The sequence below is a fragment of the Coturnix japonica genome, chromosome 2 (genome assembly GCF_001577835.2).
Source record: "Coturnix japonica isolate 7356 chromosome 2, Coturnix japonica 2.1, whole genome shotgun sequence".
Lineage (NCBI taxonomy): Eukaryota > Metazoa > Chordata > Aves > Galliformes > Phasianidae > Coturnix > Coturnix japonica.
Window position 1 is genome coordinate 64,753,970 of NC_029517.1, and position 21,544 is coordinate 64,775,513.

The window sequence follows — 21,544 nt, forward strand, 5'->3', positions numbered from 1 at the left end:
GAAAGAGTGTGTTTTGTTCTTCCTTCCATTGCTCTGTATCTGGGGACAGTACTCTGAAGTTCATGGAACTCATTGAGAAAATGAGAGGAATTTAATCCATCAATTTTCAGTTGTTAGGAAGCAGAACCTCACTTCAGGAAGCAGGTTTATCGTTTTGAGAAGGGGACATTTCATTGCTTCAGACACTGCCTAATGGCCCAGACATACCAGTTCTCCTTTCTACAATTCAAATCAGTGCTCAGGTTACTTGGGCACTGCATCAGATTTCTGTATGTAGAAATTCAGTTCTCTGGCAGTTGATATTTACTTCCAACTCATTTTACAGTGATTCCAACTGAGAGTTGTCCTGTGGGTACCACAAACACCATTATAGTTAATGAGAGAAATCGAGAACATGATAAACAGGAGGCTTGGCTGCTGATGGAACTTCAGAAACTTCGGCGTCAGATTGAAGCTTCTGAGATTCGAATGGTTCAAAGAGCTCCACTTGGTGTGGATCAAGGGGCTTTGCATGACTTTTCAGTCAGAATACAGGATTTAGAGGTAACTATGTGTGTTCTCATTTGAACATCTCAAACTCATTGTGACGTTGTTCAGCAGAGCATACTGTATTTAGATTCCTGATCAGCTGGGAGTGACATGCACACTCTGTATAAGATAAGATGAGAGTAATTGGATAAGGAAATCAACCTCAGATGTGCTGTAGAATGATAATTCAGCAAGCAAAAATGTATAAACTGGGCATTCTTTCTCTCCAGGGTGTGCAGAATGACTCTCAAATAATGGCTGAAACCCTCAATAAGCATAAGGACCTGCTACCTAACTTCAGAGGCAGTGAAAAGTATGTGTACTTGCAATCAGAGATAAATGCTCTGTTTCAAAAACTGGAAAATATTAATGGTGTTTCTGCTGGCTACTTAGACAGGTAAGAGAATTGAGGCTGTAGTAATAACTCACTCACCTTCTTCCAAAATTCTTCCATAATTCCATAGTCTAGAAATCTGCCTTTTGTTATCAATAATATAAAATTATATCTTCTTTCCTTCATGTGGCTAGAAAAATTTAAGTTTCTTTTTTTCTGGAAGACTAAATAAAACAAAAACGTTACTTGTGGGTGTTCCTGAAATGTCTTGGTTTATTGCATATTCTCTTTAGTTAATGAAATTAACTTCATTTAATTAGAATTATCTTTTCTGCCTCAGTCCATAGCTAATTTGTCTTGTTTTGTGTTATTTACTGTAGCTTGAATGCACTGAGGTGTCTGCTCCAGCTTATTCTACAAACTGAAGATGTGATCAGAGTTTTTGAAGTCAGACTGTCTGAAGAGGAGACTGTTCCTTTGGATCTTGATAAAGTGGAGGCTTATCGAGCTTGTCTAAAGGTGAGAGGCTAATTCCCAGGCACACAACAAGGCAGAAGTAGTAGCTGTCATCGCTAGTTTATTGAGCTTGTTGAAAGCCTTCTGAAACAGCAGGAGATGGAGAAGCTGATCCTGTCATATTTTGGCATAGATATATAATGCTTTTGCAGGTTATTGGAGGGAATATATGGGTCTTGCATCCACTGGCTATTTGTTCCCATACAGAAAAGCCAGGGGCACGAAAGGTCTCCAGAAACAGTTTCTGAACAAGGCTACCTGTGTTTATTCATGTCAGTTACTGCCTTCAAATCTAGCTTTCTCCTTTATTTCTTGCAGAAGGTCTTTTGTGTTGTGATCTAGTTGTAACAAGTGAATTAGAGTATTAGTGTGTGTCCTTTTTTAATTCTGTGGAGTGCATTTAAAATCTTAAAGAGAGAACTTCATCCTGAACAAGGCAAAGAATGATTGCTTTGTTACTCACAATGACAGCATGCAGAAGCAATCTATCAGGCACTGAGCGAAGGGTGCACCCATCACCAGAACTGGGGAACACAAGAAAGGCCTGCCTGCACTGTATATACCACTTGGTGTTACACTACAGTGTGTGAGTATTTGCACACAAACACCAGTCTGCATGTGTGTAAAGCATCATCTTTGTGTAGGACAATTAGGAAAATGCAAATGGGAAAGAAGAAAAAGCATATATAACAAGTGCAGGTCTTTCTTAACATTTAGAAACTGTATGGCAATCCCAAGGCTTGATCCTACAATAAGGATTTTCTTCTTTTTATTTCCTTCCCTCCTGGGACTCCTCAGGAGCTCTCAGAAATGGAAATGATGGCGACAGCGTGTGACATCAGAAGGCTGTGGGTTCAGTAAACTGTTTAAGAATAAGTCTAACTTCAAACATGTTTTTTAAGTAAATCTCTGTTTACCAAAGTAGATGTTTCACTTCAAATATACTAATTCCAGTTGGCACCAGCATACATAACTGTGCTGAATAAGAAACAGAATATTTAGATCCCAACAAATTGTGCGTGCTGTTGATAGTTGAGTATCCTCTGAATAAAATGTATGATACCATTTTTTTTTTTTCCTCTCCAGAAAATGAAAAGTGATCTGAACATGAAGAAGTCACTGTTGAGTACCCTTGAAAATGAGCTTCAGAAAATGCTTCAGATTCACTCACAGTCTTGCCAGTCATATACCCTGTATGATATGGATGTTGGAAAGTTTGCTGACAAAGTTACCCAATTAATAGACCGCTGGCAGAGAGCTGAAAAGCAGATAGATAACAGGTTTGCTTGAATTTCCTACTAGCTTCTTCTCTATGGCTATTGCTACTAAGATCTTAACAATAAGTCTAAAAGAACTAATATCCCTTGAAAGTAAAGATACTGCACAAATTACTGCACAGATTACTGTAGGGCAGAAAGACTGTAGTAAACAGTAAATAGCAACTGTGAATAGGTTGAGCATACTTCAAAATCATGTAAGACCAAGCAAGAAAATATAGTTTTTCATGTTACTGTGTGATCTGTGTGCTATAGTTTCTGTGTAATGCACAATAGCTCAAAAGTCAGGGACCAAAACTTCTTATTGGGTAACTGTAGCTTCTCCATTTAGAACTGTACATTGTTTTACTCAGTTTATTACAATATTTATCAAGGTGTCCTGTTTCTGAAAAATGTTTGAAGAGAGAAAAAGTGAATGCATTTTCATTTTGACAGTTTTCTCTGGGTTTGTTTGTTTTTTTTTCTAGATCATGGGATTTAGAAAGACAGATCAAACAGCTGAAAACATACCGAGATCTATATCAGGCTCTGAGCAAATGGATCTGTGATGCTAAGCGCAGGCAGGATTCTATTGAGTCCACAAAACTGTGTGATTCCAACACTATTATGAGATATCTGCATGATCAGAAGGTATGCAATACCTGGCCGAGCTGTCTTCAGTTAACTGGATGTTAAATGGCTTTGCTAGTCAGGAAATAACACAATCAATGCAGTGGCCTGTTTTGAATTAGAAAACATACAAGCTACCAAAACCGCCACATATGTAGAAGTTAAGAGAGAGAAAGTATTATTACCCTCATTACTTTCTGTCAGCTGTGCTGTTGATTATGAAGAAGGCTATGCTTGTCTCCTTCATGATGACTGACACTTTGGCACAGCAGCTTTGAATTAAGACAAGGAATTGTAAGATGTTGCAACATATGGGACAGATTATAGCACAAAAATAAAAATAGGGTAAATTTTTGTAAGCTAAAGTCATGCATCTGTCCCTTCCCAGCTCAGAAGGTTGTTGATTTGCTAGGTTTTCCTTTTGAAGAACAGCCTTCTCCTTTACAGTGTGTCTACCTCTGTGGAAATGGCATGGCTATACTTGGTTTCAGTCTAAGCCTCTGGTTTCATGCTGCAGGCATCTTGTGGATGCAGCATGTACTGGCAAATCTGAGGGACTGCTTCACAGCTCACTTTTTTCTTGACAGAACTTGCACAGTGAAATCTGTGGGAAACGAGATAAAGTTGAGGAGCTTCTCAAGCATGCAGATCAGTGCTCAGCTGCAATTAAGGTATTTTGATTTCAGCATTTTTACAGGTTGTGGTTTTCATGGTCAGGTACATCCTATTGTCTCCACTCTAGCGATAGGCAAAATGTTGGTTCTCTGGGGTGTGTGTGTGCTTTCAAGAAGAAACTGCTGGGGTAAAATAGTCATTTATATAGAACATAACAAAAGCAATCTGTACTTGCCTCCTGAAGGTGGCAGGGTGTTGTGGGAGATGCCAATGAATGCTTCTCTTCAGGAGAATCAAAGCCTCCTTCTAGCCACAGCAACCTTTCCAGTTTACATGTTAGAAATAAGAGTAGAGAGCAGATAGGTTGCTTGAAATATCATCTGATTAGGATCTGGTCAGTGCAGATTGGAAGGAAGAATGGTAGGCAGTAGACATGAAAACCAAAAAGATGTAGAGGGAGTAGTTTTATGGTATTTGCCCTTCTTTGTCATCTTTATATCTCTACTTTCTCCAGTTAAGCCTTCCTTTCTGTCACAAAGATCTCACTGTATGTGTTGTAGCAAAAGTGATGTGAAAGAGACTGTAGTCAATTGTCTCTGAAGTTTTCACTGATAATGAAAGGATGGTCTTCAACTGACAGAAACACCTATCTTCCTTTTTTTTTTTTTCAAAATTTATATGTTCTGTTTTTCCTTTTATTATTCTTTTCCATGAGACTTCATGATGTTTTTTGAACTGATGAGCCTCAGTTTGTCCTGACAGAAGTTCATTTGTACATGGTCAGAGATAAACAAGGGAGAATGTAGTCATTTAAACAAAAAAAAAAAAAAAATACAAAACCAGCCCTTTATTTGCATGTTGAGAAATCCAGATTTAGGGAGTTATTTGGCAGTTGCTATCAGGGTCTTACCTTATCCTCCTGTTTTACAGGATTATGAGCTTCAGGTTGCCTCCTACAGTTCTGGATTAGAAACGTTGCTCAACATACCTATCAAGAAGTGTGTGGTTCAGTCTCCTGCAGTGCTGATTCTGCAAGAGGTATCTTTCTTTCCTCCCTCATCAGTCTTTTGAATATATTTATTCCTCTATGTGAGCCACCATGAGTCATATCCAGCTATATAATAATTAGCATTGCCATCGGTAGTGTTTACTAAGCACATATGCCAAGTAATTAGTGCAGAATAGTTGCTGTACTGCAAAATTATATGTAGACACATTTAGACAGTAGATTAACCCTCAGGAATTTGACTCATTCCTATCCAGTGTCCATTATATACATACTGTGAGAAAGTAAGATATGTGCCCTGAGTGGTTCAGTCACTTTCAAATTGGGAATTAACCATTATTTTAAAAGTTTAACTTGACTTACTTGCGACTGTGAGGCAGGAATAACATGAAGAACCAGGAGATGAAGGCTTGGATTTAATACTGTGTGAGCACTATGGGGAAAGTAATACTGAAGAAGATGTGGGTCTGTCAGAAGGGATAATGTATATACTTGGGGTCCCTAGGAAGTCATGCAAATTTGTGAGGAAACTTTGCTACTGAGTCGTCAAATGACTAGTCTTCTCAAGCAGATTAGAATTCTTAAATAGTCTGAGAAGTAGATATGTTCATATCTAACTCTGTAGCATAAGCTACTAATAATTCCCTTTTTCTTTTCAAGGCTAGCGAGGCTCAGGCTCGCTACATAGAGCTTCTTACAAGATCCGGAGATTATTACAAATTCTTAAGTGAAATGTTAAAGAGCATGGAGGACCTGAAGGTAATCTGCCTCTTTTATTTCCTTTGCCTTCTATTTTTGTCACAGGTTAGCACTATCACTGATCCAAGGCTTTATACTTTAGTATGGTGCTAAGCAATACACAAAGCTAAATGCTGAACTTTATCATAGAATAGGAGACTTCTCCCATGAAGGAGGCATTTGAGTAGTTTCATGCAACCTTTTTTTCATAGTACAGTGCCTTGCGGAGTTATTGCCAAGGTCTCGTGTTAGGTGGAGAATGTTAGCCTTTTTGGTACATAAGAGGGGCTTGATAAAGCATGCAGGATGTTTTTGTCCCCTTGTCATAGTGATCTCAATAAGAATACAACTATCTCTGTGCTGAAAACTTGTTGTTAAAAGGACACACCTTATTGGGATCTGTTGTTTCAAATGGAGTAATGACTACATGGATTCCATTCAGGCCCATTTGAAATGTCATATACGAAGGATGAGAATCACTTGTTTGAAAATGAAATAGCTTCTAAATGAGGCTGTTTAATGTTTTGTTGGTGAACTTTTGGTACACCAGATTTTACTGTCTGTATTGCATCTCCCTCACCCATCAAGTACTGTTTCCCTCTGAAAGTCATCATGTTAGTTTCTGAATAAAGTATGAATCTGAATGAATAAGAGATCTGCCAGAATTTGCCTTGATGACTTTTAATTTAAAAGGATTTTCAGCTATCACTGAAGCAAATAAAATATATACGTCTTGTGAGATGTCAGATTTGCAAGTGTCTATTGTATGTTGTATTGGCTGTGCTATTTTTGAAACAGTTGTCACAAGTGAGCATTTCTTTTTCTCTTCCCCCCCCCCCTTTTTTTTGTTACCATTTTGTAGATGAAAGCCACCAAAATTGAACTTCTGGAAGAAGAACTCAGACTTGCCAGGGATTCAAATTCAGAGACAAACAACAAACATAAATTCCTGGAACAGAATTTGCAGAAGTACCAGATGGACATTTCTCAGCTCAAAGCAAAGCTGATGAGTTTGGAGGAGATGAAAAGACAGGCTGAAATGGATGGAAATTCTGCTAAGCAAAACCTGGACAAATGCTATGCCCAAATAAAGGATCTAAACGACAGAATAACTAGGTTGACTTACGAGACGGAAGATGAGAAAAGGAAAAGGAAGTTGCTGGAGGACAGATATGAGCAACAAAAGAATGACTACGATCAGCTGCAGAAAACAAGACAAAACGAGAAAGACAGCCTTGGCTGGCAAAAGTTAGAATCTGAGAAGGTCATCAAGGAGAAGGAGTACGAGATAGAAAGATTAAGGGTTCTCCTGCAGGATGAAGGCACACGGAAGAGGGAGTATGAAAATGAGCTGGCTAAGGTAAGAAACCAGTTTAGCGAGGAGATGAGTAATTTAAAGAACAAGTATGAAACAGAAATTAATATTAAGAAGACCACAATCCAGCAGATAGCTGCACAGAAAGATGATGATGCAAAAGGTCTCAGAGCCCAGGTTGACAGACTGTCAAGAGAAAACAGAGACCTTAAGGATGAGATCGTGAGGCTGAACGATGCCATTCTGCAAACCACAGATCAGCGGAGGAGGGCAGAGGAAGATGCTCTTCAGCAGAAGGCTTGCAGTTCTGAGGTGTCGCAGCAGAAGCACCAGTTAGAGCTGGAGCTGAAACAGATCATTCAGCTTCGTGGCGAAGACAACTCAAGATACAAGCAGGCTCTTGAAGAGGCTGCTGCTACTATTCAGGATAAAACTAAGGAGCTGGAAAGGCTAAAGCTTCAGCTTCAGGAAGAAGCTAAAAGCCGATGGGAACTTGAAAATGAGTTGGCTAAGGTAAGGAACAGTTATGATGAGGAAATTATTAGCTTAAAGAACAAATATGAAACTGAGATTAATATCACAAAGACCACAATTCACCAGGTCACTATGCAAAAGGAAGAGGATACCAATAATTATAGAACACAGCTTGATAATGCTGTGAGAGAAAATAGGAATTTGTGTGAGGAAATTAGGAGACTGAAGAATACAATAACTCAAACAACAGATAATCTACGGAAAGTAGAAGAGAATGCTCAGCAGCAAAAGGCAGCTGGCTCAGAGCTTTCTCAGAAGAAACAGCAGCTGGAGATTGAACTAAAACAAGTTATTCAGAGGCACTCTGATGAAAGCATGCGATACAAACAGTCACTTGATGATGCTTCTAAGACCATTAAAGAGAGAAACAAAGAGATTGAAAGGCTGAGAAAGTTGTTGGATGTAGAGACAAGTCAAAGAAAAGAACTAGAGGATGAGAACAATCAGTTAAAAAGAGTTCAGTTTGACCTTCAGAAAGCAAACACGAGTGCTACTGAGACAATTAACAAGCTGAGGATCCAAGAGCAGGAACTGGCCAGACTGAAAATTGACTATGAAAGAGTTTTGCAAGAGAAAAAAGGCAAGGATCAAGAAAGTGCAAAGTTCCAAAGTACTATAAAAGACTTGCAGATCCAAAAACATAAGCTGGAGGAGGAACTTTGCAGGCAGAATAAGAATGTGATGGATGAGACATCCAGGAGGAAGAAGGTGGAAGAGGAAGTAGAAGGCATGAGGCGATCTCTGAGAGAGCAATCGGTTAAAATAACTAATCTCACACAGCAGATAGAGGAAGTGTCTATTGTAAAGAAGAGAAATGAAGATGACCTTAGACACCAGAGAGAAGTACTAGATGGTCATGTGAGAGAGAAACAAAGGTACATGGAGGAGATAAGAAAATACACGTCTGATATCGAGACTTTACGTCGTCAGTTGGTGCAAGAACAGGAGCAATTAAAACAGGCTCACCTGCGAAATGAGCACTTACAGAAGACCTCTGAGGAGAAGAGCAAAAACTTGAATGAGTGCAAAATTGAAATCGAAAGGCTTCAGTCTCTCACTGAGAACCTAACCAAGGAACACTTGCTACTGGAGGAAGAGCTGCGAAATGTTAGATTGGAGTATGATGATCTCAGAATGGTCAAAAATGAAGTTGATGAGAAAAATTCTGCCATTGCTGAACTAAAGAATCAGCTTCAGACAAGCAGCAAGCAAACCCTGGAACTTCAGGGGGTGATTAATGATTTACAGAAAGAAAGGGAAAAATTGAGACAGGAAATTGAAAAATACCAAAAGCAGGCTCTGGAGGTATTCACACATATTTTGATCCCAGCTTTACTGTCTCTCAGATATATAATTAATCACAATGTCCATTTGAACCAACTTAATTCACACCTTACTGATTAAGTTCACTATACTTGTGACTAATATTCCCTTTATGGCCTCTCACTATTTTTAAAAGAAAAATGGCAGGATTTGGCCACTTTCTTAGCCCCTTTGCTCCCTGAGGACTGTGCTAGGAAACTTTAAAGTGTCTTTTTCACCTAGCTGAGCCTTGCCCTCAGCATGGAGAAAACCCTGGGTATGTACTAGTCTTCACCAAACTATCCTAAGGGAAAATAAGAATTCATGGAATACCAACGTGCTTTAGCTGTGCTCTGCTGGCTGTGTGCTTCCCAGGTCTGTTTTGGTCAGAATGGGTTAAAGCAGTCCTTTGAGGCTGACCTCAGCTGTATCACAAACTAAACAAGCTGAAAGCCCCAGAACCAACAAACCATCAAAGTGCTGTTTAGCTGCGTGAAGTGGTGACTAAGAATTAAAAGTGATGCTGCCAGCTAAGATACCTAAAACCTAAATTTCATTGACTGTTGGGACTTCCATTCCTAAGTCACCAGGGTGACTTAAATTTCACTATCAACCCGTGTTCATTAAACTTGAGATGACAGTATAGATAAGCTAAAGTAAACATTTTTGCATCTTCCTTCTTCTACCTTTTGAAAATGTTTCCTGTATTTGCCCTTCATTTTTTTTTCCTCATTCTCATCTATTCTGTCAATTATTTAGTTTTTCTTTATTTTTAAAACCTTAATACTAATTTTTAACAACATTTAGCATTGCCCAACATCTATATGTACATAATGGATGTGTTACAAATATATAACATTTTATTTGGTTTAATATGGACTGCATGTGAATGTACATGTAGGTGTATAAAAGAGTATGTGTGTATGTATATTATATTATGAAGGTATTAAGGGAATTAACATGTAAATCAACACAGGTAAAATTGTTTGAAACTAATAGGAAAAAATGAGTCATATTTCATTTTCATCCATGTGTGGCCAGTCCTTAGCTAATATGTATTCACTCGGGTTAGTAGAATTAGGCCAGGGTACACCTACTGGGCATCAGACTCTTAAAGAATCTTGAGTGCTCTGTGCATGTACTATGACATGCATTAAGAAGTCATAAAGAGCTAACTAAATCACTAGAAAATTAAGGTTGTAGGTAATGGAATGGAGACTTTGGAACTAAAGACATTTTCATTGAAGGGACAGATGTACCTTCACTGTTTTATTTTATTTATGGTCTTGGGTGAGGCACTGCTGTGACTAGAATGTTTTTCAGTAGCAGTTTGTTGCAGGTTAAATGACAGGCTGAAGGATGCTGTAAGTGGATAGCATAAGACTAACTATTTTTTCTTGGTTTATTTCTTGTTTAAAATTTTAGGCATCCAACAGGATTCAAGAATCCAAAAATCAGTATAATCACATTATGCAAGAAAGAGAAACCTTGCTGATAAAAATGAGTGCTTTGGAGCAAGACAAAGCCAGGCTGCAGAGATTAGAAGAGGAGCTGAACCGTTTGAAAGTTAACCTGGAGTCAGAGTCTCGTTTGAAGCAACGCCTGGAAAATGAGAAACAGCAAATCCTGAATGACCTCAACCAATGGAAGAGCCAGCACTCCCGGACAGAGGAATCCATAAGGAAGATCCAGTGTGAGAGAGATAAGAGTGAGAGGGAGAAGAACACCTTGAGGAGTGAGATTGAAAGGCTGCAGATGGAGATTAAGAGGATTGAGGAGAGATACCGATGCAGACTGGAAGAGACTGCAGTCAAAAACCAGTCAGAACTGGAGTCTGAGCGTCTCAGGCTGCAGAGAGAGATTGAGAAACTTAAACAGCGCCCATACGGGTCCCACAGATCTACTCAGACTGAAGAAGACTTCTGTATTGATGCCTCCAAGTTGGTGTTCAATGGGCTGAGGAAGAAAATTACAGCAATGCAGCTGTATGAGTGTCAGCTTATAGACAAACTCACTCTGGAAAAACTGCTGAAGGGGCAGAGGTCAGTAGAAGAAGTTGCTGCTGACATTGAACCCTTCCTGAAAGGAGCAGGTGCTATTGCAGGAGTGTCTGTTTTACCCAGACAGAAGTACTCCTTTGTTGAGGCCAAACGGAACCAGCTGCTTACAGCAGAAAATGCAGTCCTGCTCTTGGAAGCCCAGGCAGCAACAGGAGGAGTGATAGACCCACACCGCAATGAGGTGTTAACAGTAGACAGTGCTATTGCCAGAGATCTGATTGACTTTGATGACAGAGAACAAATCTATACAGCAGAAAAGGCTATTACAGGTTTTAAAGATCCTTTCTCAGGCAAAACTGTGCCACTATCTGAAGCCATGAAGAAAAACTTGATTGACAGAGAAACTGGGATGCGTCTGCTTGAAGCCCAGTTGGCTGTGGGAGGGATTGTTGATCCTGTCAACAGTGTTTTCCTACCCAAAGATGTAGCTTTATCCCGTGGATTGATTGACAAAGATCTGTACAGGATTCTAAACAACTGCCAAAGTACCACAAAGAACTTCATTGATCCCAGCACCAAAAAGGCAGTCACTTACATGCAGCTAAAGGAAAAATGCAGGATTGAGCCACATACTGGCTTGCTTCTCCTTCCAGTGCAGAAAAGGAGTATGTCATTCCAAGGCATCAGGCAGCCTGTCTCAGCAGATGCTCTTCTCGAGGCTGGAATTATTAAGGAATCAACGAGGAATGATTTGGAAAGAGGTGCAATTACAGTGGAAGAAGTGAGTGAGAGGATTATTGATTTCCTTCAGGGCTCTAGCTGTATTGCAGGTATCTACAATGAGGCTACTAAAGAGAAACTTGGCATTTACCAGGCTATGAAAATAGGCTTGGTTAGACCAGGGACAGCTCTTGAACTCCTAGAAGCCCAGGCAGCCACTGGGTTCATAGTTGATCCTGTCAGCAATGCAAGGCTGCCTGTTGAAGAAGCTTACAAAAGAGGTCTTGTTGGAATAGAATTTAAAGAGAAGCTTCTCTCTGCTGAAAGAGCTGTCACTGGGTACAAAGACCCAGAAACTGGAAACATCATTTCTCTGTTTCAAGCAATGAAGAAGGAGCTGATCGTCAGGGACCACGGCGTGCGCCTGCTGGAGGCCCAGATCGCCACCGGCGGCATCATCGACCCCGTGCACAGCCACCGCCTGCCCGTCGAGGCGGCCTACAAGCGTGGCTACTTCAATGAGGAGCTCAACCTGATCCTCAGTGATCCAAGCGATGACACCAAAGGGTTTTTTGATCCTAATACAGAAGAGAACCTGACCTACTTACAGCTGAAGGAAAGATGCATAAAGGATGATGCAACAGGGCTCTGCCTTCTGCCCCTGAGGGAGAAGAAGAAGGTGGTGCACACCTCACAGAAGAACACCCTTAGGAAGCGCCGAGTTGTCATTGTAGATCCAGAAACAAACAGGGAAATGTCAGTGCAGGAGGCATACAGCAAAGGCCTCATAGATTTTGACACCTATACAGAACTAGCTGAACAGGAGTGTGAGTGGGAAGAAATAACTATTACTGGATCGGATGGTAGCAGTAGAGTAGTCCTTGTTGACAGGAAAACAGGTAGCCAGTATGATATACAAGATGCTATTGATAAAGGTCTGGTGGAGAAGAAATTCTTTGAGCAGTACCGTTCTGGCAGTTTAAGCCTGACACAGTTTGCTGACATGATTTCCTGCCGCAATGGCACTGATGAGGTGTTTCGACATGAATCGGTGACTCGGTCTCCCACAGTGCTGAGTGTCAGGAGTTCTTCCTCACTGATAAGGAGTGGTTCATTCTCAGAGACCCCAGATGAGTGCAGTCCCATTGCAGCCATATTTGACACCGAAAACTTGGAGAAAATCTCAATTTCAGAAGCTATACAGCGAGGTATTGTGGATAGCATCACTGGACAACGGTTACTTGAAGCCCAGGCCTGCACAGGGGGCATAATATGCCCTACCACAGGCCAGAGGCTCTCCCTTCAGGAAGCTACCAGTCAGGGCATCATCGATCAGGATATGGCCACGCGACTCAAACCAGCCCAGAAGGCCTTCATAGGATTTGAAGGCATAAAGAGTGGACGCAAGAGGATGTCAGCAGCAGAAGCAGTCAAGGAAAAATGGTTGCCTTATGAGGCTGGGCAGCGGTTCCTTGAATTCCAGTACCTTACCGGTGGTCTCGTGGATCCAGAAGTACGTGGAAGAATAAGTATTGAAGAAGCCATTCGAAATTCATTGATTGATGGTCGTGCTGCCCAGAAATTGCAAGACACCAACAGCTATCCCAAAATACTGACCTGCCCCAAGACCAAGCTGAAAATATCCTACAAAGATGCAATGAATCGGTCAATGGTGGAGGATATTACTGGTCTTAAACTCTTGGAAGCAGCCTCTGTTTCATCAAAAGGTATATCCAGTCCCTACAATGTCTCCTCAGCACCTGGCTCTCGCTCTGGCTCTCGCTCTGGCTCACGTTCAGGCTCACGCAGTGGATCTAGAAGGGGAAGTTTTGACGCCTCAGCAACTTCTTCATATTCTTACTCATACTCAACCTTCAGCAGTGGGTCTATTGGGCGTTAGTAAGGGAGGGAACGTATGTGCATTCTAATATCATCTAGCTTACTCTATATCCCTTTTCCTAAATCAACAACTGAATAAATGAAAGCAATATAGTTTGTGGTCCTGTCGTTACTTGCCCAAACAAAACCACTTTGCTGAAACAAAGGAAATAAAGGCATGTCCAAAATAAACTTAAAGTCTTTTCTGGGTGTGTTCAGTGTCTGAAAAAGCTGCAAAATGCTTGAACACGTATTTGTGGAGTAGAGGATAGGGTGATGCAAGAAGTCGTGTTTGTGAATTTTGATTTTTTTCAGTTGCCATTTCCTTTTAGTGTTGGATATTTAATGGGCCTCTGTATATTTAAATACTGTCATTTGTCTTCTCCTATTAACTGCAGCTGTTAACTCATAAACTGATAGCTGAGGTTTTTAAAGTCCTGAAGTATTTTTTTTTTCCACATAGAGCCTTTCTCAGTGTGTTATTGCAGAGAAAAAATACACTGTGGACAGAAAATACCTTAAATATTGGTCTAGAATCTATGCTATAACACGAAAAGCTGTCTTCCAGATGTTCTACTTCTGAATGTTTGGCCGTTTTCTTAAGTATTAACTTGGTGACTAAAAAAGGGCTAGTATTAGGCTGGGCTTCTGTTTTACTGTTACCTATATATGTTTTCTACTGTTTTGCTTGATTTCCATGTAACAAAAAATATATACAAATCTAACTGCACCGTGTCAGCTATCCTGGGCAATAAACCTTTGCAGTTTTAAAGTATTTGTTGTGTGCTTATTAAATTTAGCTAAAGATACTCTTAGAGATAAGAATTACAGAAAGGACCATTTAGAAAAGAAAGAAGTCTTGTTGTAAAAACAGTAGATTGGGCGTCATGAAAAATAATGTGCCCGTACTTCATTTTTATGAATACAGACTTTTGATTCTTTGTTTTCAGAAGGAAAGGGAAGATTGCACCAATAATGAACACTGCTCTAGAAGCAGAAAGCCAGTCTCCACAGTTGATTGTAGGCTTGATGATCAGAAGCGTTTATCTTCTGCTCACAATCCATTGTCTCTGCAGCTACAAGAGACTGTGAGTCAGATTCTCCCTTGTGTATCACTCAGTTTTGGACAGTGAGCAGGACAAAGATAAGCTAAACAGTCTAGTGGGATAGGAGGGTCTTTTAAAAACCTAAACAGTCACCTCCTGAGATGTCCAGCCACCTCTGGTGGCCCCTGAAAGCCTAGAAAATGTCAAGCACGTATCATTGTTTGTGTGATGGCTTGCTTTTGCAAATTCTGCTGGCAGCCTGCTGTCGTCTTGTATCTGAGGTCTCTCCTGAGCTCAGAAAGCAAAGCAGGGCTGAGCACAGGAGTAGAGGCATGATTTGAAGCTGCTTAGTTGCTGTGGCTGTTGCTCAGCCATAGCAGAAAATGTCTGCGTATATTGAGAGTGTCGTGTTCTCTCCCACACACAACAGAGTGCCAATAACTGTGGTAGGTACTATGTTCCTACTCTGTTATCATTTAATAATGTAATATGGTTTTAGACAAATAACAGTACAGAGCTTTAAATGAAAAAAACTATTAGTGTAGTTTGCCAGTACCTGAAATAAATTCTTCTTGTAAGTAGTTGAAAGGATTACCTGAGACACATAACAGACTTTTAGCTGTGTACCATGTAGGGACTTCACCTGTCTATCGGTTTTATGAGCTGTTACAGGTAAAAAGAGGAAACAGATAGGAACAAATGCTAATCACTGTCAATGGTGCTACACGGTTTTTGTAGCATATTCTTTTCCCAGGGTGAGAATAGGTTCAGTTTTGATAATTTTGTCTCTGTTGAAGCATAGCTTATAACATGAAAAGTGTTTCCTTTATCTTTTGAGGATAAGAACAACACCCGAACTCTATCCCATACATAAAGTATCTTCCATTACTGGACTAAGAAACTAAGCAGACTGGTACAAGTCAGTAGGGACCTCTGTCGAAAGTAGGTGATGAAGTGATAAACCTGTCTACAAGGAAATTCCACAGCTTCTGAGGTTTGCTTACAGCTGAAATTCATTAGCTGTACCACAGGGGAAAACTCAGTGCCTGACAAGCTTTCTGACTGCTAGGGAGAAACAGCTGTGGGTGGGTTTTTGTTTGTTAGCTTTTAAAGACCTTAATCAAAACCTGTTGCAGCAGTTCAAAATGGTTCAAAATGGAGGTTGTGCTCTATGGTGAAGTTAAATGTGAACTTTTACTGAAGAGAAGCCTGCAATTGGGTGCCAGCACTTGGCATGGACTGGAGAATTCTTACTTTGAGGCACAGATGCTAGCTTTGAGTGTATATGTTCTGCATTACTTTAGTCAGTGGTGGTCTCATTTGGCCAGAGGCATTTGGTGCAGAGACTCAGGGGGCTGAGTGGCAGCTCAGCCAGGGTAGGCAGCAGGTAGGGCAGGATACTGATAATCTGCAGGTGACAGAGAGTTTTCCTCTGTAGTAAAAAGGTTCAGAGGAAGGAGTTATAGGAAGAGCTCCCCTTCTCTGGAGCTGAAGCTTTGCAGCAGCCGCAGCCCCAGCCCCACACAGTCAGACAGCAGAGATATGACAGGTATGAGCAGCAGGAGGAAAAGGTGTTGGGCATGGTCAATATGAGAACATGTTTCTGAGGCACCATATGGTGTTGGTGAGATGGGTGACCTGCAACTGGATACACCCAGGTTGTTTTGTTGTGGTGTGGTGCTGTGGGGACAAAGAAGTGAATGCGGGGCTTTGGGGTAGGGTGTTCACAGGCGTGGCGCTTCTTGCATGAAAAGTGAAATGTTTTTTTACATTTGCCTTGAATGAATGAATGACAGGCAGTTCTGAATTTTCATCTCTGTTGAGGCGCGAGTTCTGCAATATTAAAAAGCCAGGGTAGACTTGTTGGCTCAGGCTGTCTGTGAGCACTTCCCCATGTGGAAGGGGTGCTGTGTGGGATGTGTCCATTAGCAGGCTTGTGGTCAGAGTCAATCCCCAAATCCATTGCTTCTTCCGTGTACCAGAGGACAGGAGATAAGGGATGTTGACCCTGTTTGTTGGAAAATGAGTGTTCTGCATGCTGACTTGGCTGGGGAGTGTTTGGTTATTAGCAGTGTCAGCTCCTTATGAAGATGGGCTTTGCTCTGATCAGGACAGGAACTTATTTCTGAGGGTTTTCTTTGAGTGAATCACCTCGATCTTAGGTCACTGCCCATCTCCTTCTGAGCTGGAAAAAGGCTGCAGTTAGGGCCCAAAGTACATGGAAAACCATATGGCTTGTACAGCAGTGCATGAGCCAGTTTTGTCTGTCTTCTGTGACTTTGTAATGGCATGCATAGCATGGCTGACTAATAGTCCAGCCTGTTGAATATGGAAGATGGGTGGGGAATACTTACAGAATAAGTTTATGTGACAGTGTAAAATTGGATTATTAAATTATAGGTATTTACAGTGAGTGTGGGTGTGGTTCTTTTTAAACTTTTATATTTCAATTTTCTGCATATTTTTCTAAGATGAATCTGTATGAGTCACTTACTTTCAAGTTTCTGTGCATCTAGGCTGTTCTGAGATGAGTGGGATTCACTTGTCATGTGTAACTGTCTCAGAGTTATGTTATATTTGGAAATGCATGTTTTCTACATGCCAGACAATGTGCACAATCCTCATGTCCCTCAAAGCAGGCTGTGTATAGACTCTCTGTGCCTTTCTAACCTCTGTTAGCTATCCTGGTGTTAACAACTATGCATCTGTAATTTGAGGCTAACATTTTATTTCTTTCTCCTCATAGTAACACCAAATGCACAGTTAATACATGTATAACTGCATCATACAATAAGCAAAGTATTGAGTTCTATACAGAGCGTGTTTCGGATTTAGTAGATCATCAGCAACATATCTTAGTAGTGTAAATCCAGTGGGATGCTCTACTGGTGGGAGCTGAATATCCATCTGCTAATATATCAGGTACTTCTGCTGCTGATTCCTCTGCAGATTCCCGTTCTGCTGGCAGCCTATGGTCCTTTGCTTCTTGCAGCCCAGGTGCACGCACTGAACCAGGGAGTGCTGGTTGCTCATGGCAGCTGCTGTTATTCATTAATATATTTATTTTTGGGAGGGGGTGCATCTATCATCTGGCTACTTGGAGGCAAAGAGGTTTATTTTCCTTTCCTTCAACTTGCAAACAGGTACTCATGCCATTTCTTCCACCCGGGCCCTAATGCTCTCTTCCATTGTCTGTCTTTATGGTGGAAATTGTTGGAAAAATATCTTCAAGGTCACAAGTCCAGCCATCAACCTGACCTACTGTGTCCTATCATTAAACTCTGTACCTTAGTGCTATGTCCAAGCAACTCTAAAATAAGTCTTGGAGTGGGGACTGCACTACTTTCCTGGGCAGTCCATTCCAGTGCTTTGCTGCTGCCTGTGAAGAAATTCTTCTGATGGTCAATCTAAAGCTGTCCGTGCAACCTGAGACTATTTCCCAGGTGACAAGTAATGGGACCCAAGGGAATGCAGCCAACAACACCCTCCTTGCTGCAGCATCCTGCCAGGGAGTTGTAGACAGCAATAAAGCCTCCCCTGAGCCTTCCCTTCCCCTGAACAAACAGCCCCAGTTCCTTGGCTGCTCTTCTTAACTTTTCCTATGACCACTTACTAGCTTGTTGTTCTTCTCTGTGTGTGTGCAAGCAAGTCAGGGTCTCTCTTGCAGTGAGGAGCCCAAAACTGAACACCTCATTGAAAGCCATACAACACACTCACCTGGCTTATGCAGCTCCCTCTGCAAACCTTCCAAACCCTGACAGAGAGAAACATGCAGGAGATGTCATTGCTGAATACTGATGAATACCTTACTACAAGTACATCTTTTACTGTATAAAAAGCCTTCCTGTTCCTATGATGCTGCATTTAAAGTTTTAACAGCTAAATAAGTAGGAAACAGAGGATACAATCACTCAAAGCTCAGCTGTCATTCAACCTTATCTCAGAGAACTTGACAGTAATCTAAGCAAACTGTGCAACCCTGACTCTGGGGACTTTGGGTTTCCTGCCTTGTTTCCCAGAGGCTTCCTTCACTCTGGGAAATCCAACATGTCCTCTGGGGCCAGACTAACCATTAAGTCCAGGCAGACCAGTTTTTCCCTTTTCAAGATGTTGCTGACTTCATTTATTTTTATTATGCCAATAGTAATGTATTTGTTTTCATAGGAGGGGGGGGGAAATCCACAAAACAAAGAACAAAGTCCTGGAAAGGTTTTACAAGCAATCAAGGATAGAACAGGGATAGCACTCAGTTTCTTGGATGAGCTAAGGAGTTTGAAGACGCAACCAAATGGTTCTTCTTCAGATATCTTTATTTGTAAAACTTAGTTCTATTTCAAAATGTTGCTATAAACATTTTCAGTTCAGTCTTTGAACCTGTCTTGCTTTCTAACTATTTTTTTTTTCTGCCTCTTATTTGCAAAACTATTCATGGAGTTTAAGGCAAGTTTCAAAATAGCTGTAATTCCTTTGAAGTTGTTTGGTTTTCTGGTGAATAATTTGAGGTGGGATGGAAGGTGGAGTGGGGTAATGTGCATAGCTCTAGCCTGGAAGTATTTAAGTTTCCATTTCTTTCAGGTTGACATTAGAGCTTCCAAATTCAATAAGGACCATACTATGCCCATTGCGTACATCCAGCATGGAGAAATGGAGAATAAAACTATCTCAGATGCTGCATTGTTTCTTATCCCCCTTATTTGAGCCACTTTGGCCTCAAATAGCCATTCTAGGCCAGATCACTAGTCCTACCCTCAGGATACTGTGCTCTGCTTAGCTACAAGCTCACTGCAGGCAACGTTTGAAGATGGGATGCCATCTCTTCACTGGTGGTTGCCACCTCCTCTTACTGCTGACTTCCTATGGTGGCATGTGTGAACTTCAGTCCACTACCCACATTAGCAGTGAGCTAATAGGATGGTTACCTGCTGTGTATAGTGGGAAAGGGGTGGTACGCACTATACCATATTGTAATAGTGCCATAATAGTTTTGTAGGCAGTCAGCACAGATCATAGCTGCTCTGCATTGAGCTCTGTCCCAATGACTTAGCTGTACACATTCTTAAAGAAGTCGTCCTATGTAGGTTCTTATTTGTGTGTGTGATAAGCACAAATATGTACCAAGATAGATTAAGAAGGATCAGCTTTGAGTAAGGGAAACAAGCATCTGGCCACATCAGTGATGATATGCTGGTCTCTAAAATGCTCTTTATCTTTTGTCCTCATCTGGGCTTCCTTGCCCCAGTCTCTCTAGCCCTGGGAGTTTGCTGCTTCTTACTATGTGAACAGACTGTAGGACAGTTTGAATGCAGTGGGAACAAGTGGTTTCTCTTTCTTATTTCAGCTAAATTTAAAGCCATGGCATTGGGTTAATGCTGTTACAGTCTGGAGGTGGAGGTGTGTGCAAACTGTGATGCTCCCTCTAAAAACTGAGGTATGTAGCTGACACAAAATGTTATGTATGAGGAGCTCCAGCTGGGATAGAGCAGTACATGAGCTCCCTATTAGAAGTGTATTTTTGAAGGATCTAGGAGAGAAGGCAGATGGAGAAACCTTACAAAGATCAGAAACTGTTTGTTACTTTAACTTCATGGATCATGGTTTCTGCCTTTGATCAAGCATCTTTGTTTATTCTTCATAAGATATCAACCTCTAAAAGAGAGAACCCAGCTCAGTGACACCATACACTCTCCTTAGAGACAGACTTCCTCATTCATAATATTTTCTGTTCCCTGATATAGTCAGCATGAGCATTTAAGCTCAGACAAGTGTGAGGATTACCTGGACTACATTAGACCTAAGATAAGTGTCTGCCTTCCCAATCTATCATCTGCCAGTCTGGGATGCACAGGAGAAATGAGCTAAAGAAATCAGAGATAGCAAGTTCATAGAACCACAGAATGTCTTAGGTTGGAAGGGACCTCAAAGCCCATCTAGTTCTAACCCCCTTCTGTGGGCAGGGCTGCCCCCCACCAGCTCAGGCTGCCCAGGGCCCCATCCAACCTGGCCTTGAATGCCTCTAGGGATGGAGCACCCACAGCTTCCCTGGGCATCTGTGCCACTGCCTCACCACCCTCTAAGTAAAGAATTTCTTCCTAACATCTCACATTATTTCCTCTTTAAATTTCATTATATCCCCCCCACCCCCAATTGTCCTATCACTATTACTGTAAAAAGTGTGTACAAAGTTCCTCTACATATGCAGCACTGTGGAATGGGGATCGTGCATGCTGCTCATCTTCCACAAGTAAAAAGCAAAGTGATTTAAATAGTCTTTCTCTCACAACTGATAAAGTGGCTGGATTATCTTGTCTTTGCAGTGGAAAGCTTTTGCATACAACATCAGCATGACTCAGAAGACATATTAGACTGTGCTGGCATGATTATGTGTCCTAAATTTATTGGAACTGACACCTGCTCTAAAAGAATATTTAACAACAGCCAGTACCTAAACTACTTCTTTAACATGTATAGAGTCTGTTTAAAAATGTAAGATATCTATCATCTTGATTTTACTTAACATTAGTAATGCATTACCTTACTTGTGATATTTTTATATGTACTTAGTAAGATGTTTTTCAGTTTGATTTCCATGGGAAGATTTGGCCTGTCTTTCTTATCGGAGTCACTCTGGGGCAGATTTTTTCTTTAACAGACTTGTCTGCTTTACAGTTCTCCAAGTTTAATGTCTGAGATGTCTATATCTTTGAAGAAGTCAAATTTCAGACTTGTATCTGGAATTCTCCAAAAGTTCAGTGAGCAGATCACCAGAAATATTTGAAGGCTTCCCATCCTCCTACTTTCTTTTTGGCTCTTCCCTTCTTCCCTCTCTGGAAACAAAGGCAGCTCCTACAGACAACACTTGCCCTTCCTGCTGGCAATCTTGGAAGCTCCATTGGTGTTTATTGGTCCTTTAGGTGACCATTCTTTACTGTGACATGCTGAGCCCCTGCTGCACATCTGCCTGATGGATCAGCAGGACCACCAGCCATCAGCTTCGCTTCAGCCCAGTGTCTTTCCTACTGGGGTTTTGCAGCTGCTTGGGAATAGTGTTTGAAGCAGTTTATTTAAGTCACCGCTTCCCACTGCAGGCAAATGGACAGGCATGCACAGCCACATGTGCATTTGTACA

General features: G+C 41.1%; 1 protein-coding gene across 4 annotated transcripts in view; it reads left to right on the forward strand.

Moving 5' to 3' along the window:
• Positions 1–14,147, forward strand: part of DSP (desmoplakin) — a 35,384-nt gene extending 21,237 nt beyond the window's left edge. For 2 of the 4 annotated variants that reach the window (XM_015854594.2, XM_015854595.2), the window contains exons 15-24: positions 326–543; positions 759–925; positions 1,243–1,381; positions 2,465–2,658; positions 3,123–3,285; positions 3,852–3,935; positions 4,810–4,917; positions 5,546–5,644; positions 6,486–8,777; positions 10,200–14,147. In XM_015854594.2, the coding sequence (XP_015710080.1) occupies positions 326–543; positions 759–925; positions 1,243–1,381; positions 2,465–2,658; positions 3,123–3,285; positions 3,852–3,935; positions 4,810–4,917; positions 5,546–5,644; positions 6,486–8,777; positions 10,200–13,394 (6,659 nt within the window). In that variant the 3' untranslated portion in view covers positions 13,395–14,147. The remainder of the gene's footprint in view (positions 1–325; positions 544–758; positions 926–1,242; positions 1,382–2,464; positions 2,659–3,122; positions 3,286–3,851; positions 3,936–4,809; positions 4,918–5,545; positions 5,645–6,485; positions 8,778–10,199) is intronic. The other 2 variants (XM_015854596.2, XM_015854597.2) reach the window with 2 other exon arrangements.
• Positions 14,148–21,544: the final 7,397 nt, after the last annotated feature.